The sequence below is a fragment of the Hyaena hyaena genome, unplaced genomic scaffold, assembly GCF_003009895.1.
Source record: "Hyaena hyaena isolate Hyena2069 unplaced genomic scaffold, ASM300989v1 scaffold_840, whole genome shotgun sequence".
NCBI lineage: Eukaryota > Metazoa > Chordata > Mammalia > Carnivora > Hyaenidae > Hyaena > Hyaena hyaena.
The window spans coordinates 589,011-597,430 of NW_024081475.1; the positions used below are offsets into that span (position 1 = coordinate 589,011).

Sequence of the window (8,420 nt, forward strand, 5' to 3'; positions counted from 1 at the left end):
TGTTATACCTTCCCAAAACAGAGACATTCAACAGTAGTTAGAATGGCCATCTCCCAACATTAAAAAAAAACTGCACCCACCGACGGGTGAACCAAGTAGAGTAGTAACCTAGAGTTCAGCTGATTAAGCCACTGCGGAGCCTTAAGTGGTGAGGTCTTCCAATTTCAGAGTGATGTGTCATCAACTTGTATCATCATTTTAGTGTAAAAACATAATTTAATTTTGGTGAAATGAGATTCATCTCCCGACAGGATTAGTAACAGCATTCACTGAATTTCACATTCTTCTTTTGTGAACTGTGAAGAAAATGAATGGTAGCTAGAAGATCAATGGGATTCCAGCTCCAGCTGCAGATGGAATGAAGATATACCAGGACAAGAACACCTATATTTTGATTTACAAAGCTAACAGCAGTTTTAAATCTGCAACTTAATTACAGACCAACTACACCACAACCTTTTCAAGTGGCAAAAATACAAAAAAGTTAAGTGTTACAAAAATATTTCAGAAAAAAGTGCATAGTCTAAGTGCATAGTAAATAAAAGCACTGAAAAATATCTTGCTAGAGGGAGTTCAGCTTGGAAAAGTTATTACCAAAGCTAAACATTTTTTTTTAAATGTTTTATTTATTTCTAGGAGAGAGAGAGAGAGAGAGACAGCGTGAGCAGGGGAGGGTCAGAGAGAGAGGGAGTCACAGACTCTGAAACAGGCTCCAGGCTCTGAGCTGGCAGTCAGCACAGAGCCCGATGCGGGGCTCGAACCGATGAACCGCGAGATCATGACCTAAGCGAAAGTCGGACACTTAACCGACTAAGCCACCCAGGCGCCCCCAAAGCTAAACATTTTTGTTTTACACAAACTATACTCAAAAATAGCTTTATGAGACTGATTTCTGGCTAAAAGTATCAAAGGGTTTATTAGTCAAGAAACAAATACCTTAACTGACATGGGTGGATAGAAAAGAAACAAGTAAGCTGCCTACCCCAAAAGTTCGCACTCATTAAGATGTCTGCAGTGGGAGGGTGCTAATATATTCTTTAATAGCAGAATGTGGTGAGCGTGGAATTAATTATTGCTAAAGTAGATTAAAAAAAAAAGAGAAAGGAAAGAAAACAAACCTGACACAATCGGAACAAACCTGTCAATTTACAGTTTCAAGGTTATTTTACAAAATACCTACATTTACAACAGGCTCCTGGCAGCATTTACAGACAAAGGTTCTTTTAACTAATCCTGACATGCTATAAATGAATAAATTACACTATTTAAAGAATTACGGTCAATAAATTTTTCTTTCTATTGGGTCGGAAAGAAGAGAAGAGCGTCTTTAAGATTAAGAGGAAGCGCACAGAGAATGTAGGGAAAAGAATGGGGCGTGGGGAGGACCAGGGATCACGGGAACCTCACCTGGAGGGATACTCTCCAAGGTTAAGAATCAATCTGCTCAAAGCCAAATCAACCAGGAACTTAAAGAAAAGCTACAGAATGGTAGTTAAACCCTTTAACGCTTTCATCTTTCTGCACAATTGGTCCAGCGCTGCTAAGTATGAGACCCTGCAGGAGTCAGAACACCAACTCCTGGCCACAGCAGCGCTAGGCATTGTACGGGCAAGTCATTGTAAAAGGAAAAATAAAAGAATGCCTTTCCCCTTCAGGCCAAAAAAAAAAAAAAAACAACTTTTTTTTAAATAAAAAAATCGGAGGAAAAGTTGTAACACTAAATCTAAGATGATTCGCAAAGGAACCATATGTAACAAATGGCTTGAAGTAGTCTATTTTAAAAAATTGGGGAGATTTTGATTTCATGGTGAGTCAGCAAGGCATTTTTTTGTTGTTTTAAAAAAAATCTCATTTCCTTACAGAAACGGTTTTTAGTTTTTAATGAACTTGTAAACAAAAAAGCTCCCATTTCAAAATAAAAACAAAATCCCAGATCATATAGATGTTTACAGTGATTACATTTATCTAAGCAACATACATACATGTTCAATTGTAAGATGTTAACTAAATTTCTGTGACAAATATGCTTTTTTTTTTAATACCAAGAACATTACAGAGTTAATGCAGAGTCCTTAGGATAATCTAGTAGTCACTAAGTTTTTAAGTCTTCACTTTAGATGCTGTTATTTCTAGCACAGGTAAGCAGGCAGAGTCTTCCGGACGCTCAAACACTGGAATCTTTGGTAGCTACCATATCAAGCCGGCTTGCAAACAAGAAGCCAACCATTTTAAGAATGCTTTAAGTGAACAACTTGCAAACCCCAGGGGTGGATAAACCCTAAGAACGCACAATTGTGAGCATTTACAACCATCACAACTGTGAAGACTGTTCATGCCGTTCTGAAATGAGATCTCAAAGCAGGATAGTTCAAAATAAAAGATTTTGACAAAAAATTGGCATATGCACAATTTCTCCACCAATTTGTGTGTGTCAACCATTTAGTGAACTTTTCCACTTGAAAAAATGCAATAGAAAACTGAACACCATGTTTCACTCTCTCAGTTAATATTCACAATTACAGCGGCTACAACTCGGGACACGGCATCACCAATGCTGCCCAGAGCCAGTTTATACTGAAATTAAGTTCTTTACACCAAGTAAATGGTTGTTCACAACCACTGTCTAGTGTACGTATGAACTAAAATTCCTAGATTTGGGGAGAAACAAATGCTGCTCCGATCGTCTGCTCTGCTTCTTCCGATCCTTGATTCATGCTTCGAAACCTGTGGGGGTTTGGGCCTGCTGACCCTGCCCACTTGAAGAGGCTGCCTGCTGTGCTGCTTTCTGCTTTAACGCTGTCCAATCAAACGTGCTGTCGTACTGGTGGTTCAGAGTCCTGAAAAGAACGCGGAATAGCTGCCTCAGATACACGTAATCCGGGGCTTCCTCAAAGCGCAGCCCACGACAATAGTTTAAGTACATGGCAAATTCTGCAGGAAACCCCTTACATAAAACTTCAACAGGAGTGGACATCTTCTTTTCACTTATCTTTTCATATTTTTGCTTTTTTGTCGCAGCCTTTAGTCCTTGCCAGGGCAGGCTGGTTCTATTAAAATACATCAAAACATATCCTAATGATTCCATGTCATCTCGGCGACTCTGTTCGATACCAAGATGTGCATTGACGCTAGCGTATCGGGCAGTGCCAGTGAGATTTTTATCTTCTCTGTATGGCATGTGTTGCCTTGTCCTGTTGTCTCTGTACCTTTTGGCCAAACCAAAATCAACAAGGAATAACTTGTTACAGTGACGCCCGATACCCATTAGGAAGTTATCCGGTTTAATGTCTCTGTGTATAAAACTCTTTGTATGCACATATTCAATTCTACTGATCATCTGGTCAGCTAACATAAGTACAGTTTTCATTGTGAACCTTCTTGAACAGAAATTGAAGAGGTCTTCGAGGCTGGGTCCCAGAAGGTCCATGACTAGCACATTGTAGTCTTTTTCCTGACCATACCACCGTATCTGGGGGATGCCAACCCCACCTTTAAGAATCTTATAGAGTTTGTTCTCGTACAGCAACTGGGGATGCCTGGCCTTCTGAGATTCTAGCTTCACTGCCACTTCCTCGCCGTTGGTAATGTTGATCGCCAGATAAACGTCCCCGAAGGAGCCAGACCCGATCTTCCGTACCAGTTTGTATTTCCCTCCGACGATGAACTCGGCCTTGGAGCCGTTGCTGCTCTCCATCCTGAGAGACAAAGATGGAGGCTGGGGCCAAGCCGCGACACCTCTGAGAAGACAGAGGCCGCTGGGGCTGGTCCACGGAGCAAGGCTGCGGAGGAGGGCGGCAGGAAACGGAAAGCGCTGGCTCATTCAAGGCGTTACAGGGCCCAGGATCGGACAAAGGGAACCCGATCGCCGCCGCTCAGTCAGGCTTCTTTTGCCAGGCCGCAGCTTAGAGGGGTTTCTCGCGGTTACCAGGCTGGGCCACTTGTTTCTGGGCGGCCGCCGCTGCCTCGCTTTCACGGCGACGTCGCGGGCTGGAAAAGGGGCGATACCGCTGCCACCACTGCCACCGGCTCCCGCCCGGAGAGATCCCTGTTACTCCGCCGACGCCGCCATCTTGTTACTCCAGCTCCAGCCAACACAAAGTGCCCCCAGTCCCCGGGAGCCGCTTCTTCACGGAGCGGAGTGCAGCGCGGAGCACTCTGGGAAAGGGATCTCGGGCGCTAGTCCCGGAAGGTCGGCAACCAGAGGGAGGGCGGAACCGGATCCGTGAGAGTCGCGGCCCACGCTCCGAGCGTCACCCCGTCACCGCCCAATCACGCATGCGTAAAGCAACCCTGCTGATTGCGCAGGCGTGCGGTGGACTCTCCTCACCCCCACCCGGGACTCACTTCCACTTCCGGTTGGTGGCTCTTCCTCTCTTACTACCTGTCAAGACAGTTGCGTCGGGCCTGCCTGGTGTCTGAAAGGCCCGGTGGCTTTCGGCCTCTAGAGCTTGTTAGGGAGGAGTCACCTTCATTTGTCGTGGAAGGTGGGAACTCCTGGCCTCCTTGGGAGTTGGTTTCTGGCCCTCTTTAAAAAAAGTTTTGGGGCGCCTGTGTGGCTCAGTCAGTTGAGTGTCTGACTTCAGCTCAGGTCATGATCTCACGGTTCGTGGGTTCGAGCCCCGCGTCAAGCTCTGTGCTGACGGCTAGCTCAGAGCCTGGAGCCTGCTTCAGATTCTGTGTCTCCCTCTCTCTCTGACCCTACCCTGCTCACGCTGTCTCTCTCTCTCCGTCTCTCAAAAATAAGTAAAACATTAAAAATTAAAAAAAAAAGTTTTAATGTTTTATTTATTTTTGAGAGGCGGAGAGAGAGAGAGCATGAACGGGGAGGGACAGGGAGAGAGGGAGACACAAAATCCGAAGACAGGCAGCAGGCTCTGAGCTGGCTGTCAGCACAGAGCCCGACCTGGGGCCGGAACCCACAAACTGTGAGATCATGACCTGAGCCGAAGTTGGATGCTTAACCGACTGAGCCACCCAGGCGCCCCAGGCTTTCTTTTTTTTTTTTTTTTTTGATATAAAATTATAGCAGCCCCTTCACCTCATCCACGGTTTCACTTTCCACAGTTTCAGCTACCCGCGGTCAGCTGAGGTCCAGAAGCGGATGTTCCCCTATCTGACGCAGCGTCAGAAGGTCGGTAGTGGCCTCTCGCTAGGTCACAAAGCCTACATCATTCCCCTCCCTTCATCTCGTCACGTAGGCATTTTATCATCTCACATCATCACAAGCAGGGGGAGTGCAGTACAATAAGATATTTTGAGAGGGAGAGAGAGAACATATTCACATAAATTTTATTACAGTACATTGTGAGAATTGTTCTACTTTAGTATTAGCTATGGTTGTTCACCTTTCACTGGGCCTAATTTGTAAATTAAACTTTGCGATAGGCAGGCATGTGTAGGAAAAACATAGGACATATAAGGGTCAGTACTATCTATGGCTTCAGGCAGCCCCCGGGGGGTCTTGGAATAGATCCCAAAGGAAAAGGGGCCACTATTGTTAGGAAGAGAGCGCATGCGCATTTACATGGAGGAAAAAATCCCACAATGACCAGGCCGACTTTGTGAGGACAAGAAGGATCAGCAATTTTAGGCCACGATCCAGTATGCTGGCGTCCAGCAAACAAACGTGTAACTTCACACACACACACACACACACACACACTCAGTGCTTGTGGTACAGCGACAGGTTTGTGCCCCACAAACATAGGGCTTCCGGCCAATTCTACTTAATGGGGTTTCCATCAAAAAAGAAAAAAAGAGTAAGCGGCACTTAACACCTGTGGATGCCGCATTATCCGGTGTATTTTTACCAAGTGAGAAAGTTCTTTTTTATTTAGGCAGCAATAAGAACCCAATCCTCCGGGTACAATTCTATACTTGGGAAGAATTTTCCACAGAGTAGCTTCTGGTCATGTTCACCTTGGCTCCCTCTATACTTCAGGGCCAAGTACCACAGGACAGATTCCTATCACAATATGACTTCTGGACCTCCACTGTTATGTCACGACACCAGGAAGTGAGGTCAAGGCACATAAATGTGTCTCGTCAAAGCTCAGCTACCGGTACCCCCAACTCGAGTTTATGTAAGCAAGATCTCCAAAATGTCCGTGGTCACTCCACGACCACTCAACACAAGGGCTAATGCAACGGACGGAAAGTTGGCGTGACTGTACTCCTAATGGTTTTTCCAGGGCCTTGGAATATGAGAGACCCTGAAGCTAAAACTACCTTAGCTTCGGGTGAAGCTGGCACCGGTTACTCAGAGTGACAGGAAGACACATTCAGGATGATTCCAAAGTTTGGGGCCTGAGGAATCAGAAGGAAGAAGCTGCCATCTGTGGTCTGGTGAAGACGGCAGGAGGAGCCAGCTGGCCAGGTGGCATGGAGTGGGGAGGGGAGAGATCGGGAGTCCGGCTTGCCCGTGGTAAGTGGAAGACACCCATTAGCCCAGTGGAGCTGTCAAATGGCGGTCCTTTCCATTCCTTCTGTGGCCTGCTCCCAATCATTCATCACAGCTCTGCTAAGTGTCTCCTCCTCATCGCCTCACAGGCCAAGGTTAAGGCTCCTGTAACACCCGCGCTAGCGCCCTGTACCTCTCTTTTGCAAGACTTCACCCTCCCGTGATGACGTTGTTAATGCTGGTCTCTCTTGCAGGACACTAGACAAAGCTGGGGCTGTGTGCTATGTGTGGCTACTCTTCCTGGTGTGTAACAGAGTGCCTGGCCCGAGTAGGTCCTCCGGAAATGTTTGTGGTACAGGGAACAGAGTACAGTAAATGAACAGAGGCCAAATAACTCTTCCAGCTGCCGACTAGAAAAAGATGGAGCTAAGATTGGGGTTTGGGGGTATGGTTTCTCAACCAAACAAAAAAAACAAACAGGGGCACCTGGTTGGCTCAGTCAGTCAAGCTTCTGATTCTTGATCTCCGCTCAGGTCATGGTCTCACAGTTTGTGGGCTCGAGCCCCACATTGGGCTCTGTGCTGATGGCTCAGAGTCAGCTTGGGATTCTCTCTCTCGGCCCTTCCCCTTCTCACACTGTCTCTCTCTCTCTCAAAATAAATACATAAACATAAAAAAATCTGTTTTAAAAAACCCCTCAAAAACCCAAAGTAAAACACACGTACAGGAAGGTGTATAAAATGCCAATGAATTATCATCAGTCAAACACACACGTTACTAGCACTCAGGCCAAGGAACGCACACTGGCAGCATTCTCGTACTCCTCACGATTCCCCCAAACCACTGCCCTCCTCCTTTCTCCAGAGTAATGACCATCTGTTTTTTTTTTTTTTTGACAGAAAGAGATAGAGAGCAGGGGAGGGGCACAGAGAGAGAATCTTAAGCAGGCTCCACGCCCAACATGGAGCCCAATGTGGGGCTCGATCCCACAACCCTGGGAAGGCGACCTGAGCGGAAATCAGGAGTTGGATGCTCAATTGACTGAGCCACCCAGGTGCCCACATCCTGATTTCTAACACCATCAATTAGCTTTTCCTGTTCTGGGACTTCTGTGTCTGGCTTCTTTTGCTTTGTGTCTGCGAAATTTATAAACGTTGTGAAGAGCAGGTTTTGCTCATTTACACTGCTGTATAGCACTTCTCAAACTTTCTGGTCTGAGGACTTTCTTTTAAGTTTTTTATTTTGAGAGAGAGAGAGGGAGCGAGCACAAGCAGGGCAGGGGCAGAGAAAAGGAGAGACAGAATTCTGAGCAGGCTCTGTGCCATCAACGCAGAGCCCTACGTGGGGCTCGAACCCATGAACCGTGAGATCATGACTTGAGCTGAGGTCAAGAGTCCGATGCTTAACTGACTGCATCACCCAGGTGCCTCGGGACTTCTTTACATGTATAAAAATGATAGGTACAGGAACCTAAAAAACTTTTGTTTAGGTGAGTTATGGCTATTGATACTTACCGTACTCAAAATTAAAACTGGGAAATGAAAAAATAACAAATTTATCACATGTTAATATGAGGAACATACTTTAATGCAAATAATTGTATTTTCCGAAACAAAAAAGGATTAGTGAGAAACGCAGTATTGAGTGTGAACCAGAGCCTTGGCAAGTACGTCAGAACACCAACGCCGTATGCGTCTTTTCTTGGCCAAAGCTGGGAAGGCGCAGGAGTGATGGTGGGGAGGCTCGCTTTCAGCATCTTTGGGTTTCAGGTACCCACAAGCAATGGGCACAATGGAGCACGGTAAGGAGATCGGTGGCTGTGTAAATGCACGACAGCACCAAGAAAGGTGCCGAGTTTGTGTAGGAGGCGAAGAGGATGGGGGAGGGGGGGCACCACCTAGGCAAGTGGGGGTGAGAATGGGGGCAGAAAGTAGTATCTGTTTGGGAGGCAAAAGATCCACTTTTCAGGGTAAAGGAAAAACCCCTTAAGGTGTGGTTTTCATGGCCCCAATCTCCTTCA

The 8,420-nt window shown here is 46.1% G+C and overlaps 1 protein-coding gene across 1 annotated transcript; it reads right to left on the reverse strand.

Moving 5' to 3' along the window:
* Positions 1-1,863: 1,863 nt before the first annotated feature.
* On the reverse strand, positions 1,864-3,709 carry LOC120222123 (casein kinase I-like). Its single transcript, XM_039219822.1, has one exon. It carries the CDS (start codon positions 3,692-3,694, stop codon positions 2,711-2,713), a length of 984 nt encoding a protein of 327 aa, XP_039075753.1. The 5' UTR covers positions 3,695-3,709; the 3' UTR covers positions 1,864-2,710.
* Positions 3,710-8,420: the final 4,711 nt, after the last annotated feature.

Excerpts from the sequence above, each read along its gene's own strand:
- LOC120222123 (XM_039219822.1), bottom strand. The coding sequence starts at position 3,694 with ATGGAGAGCAGCAACGGCTCCAAGGCCGAGTTCATCGTCGGAGGGAAA.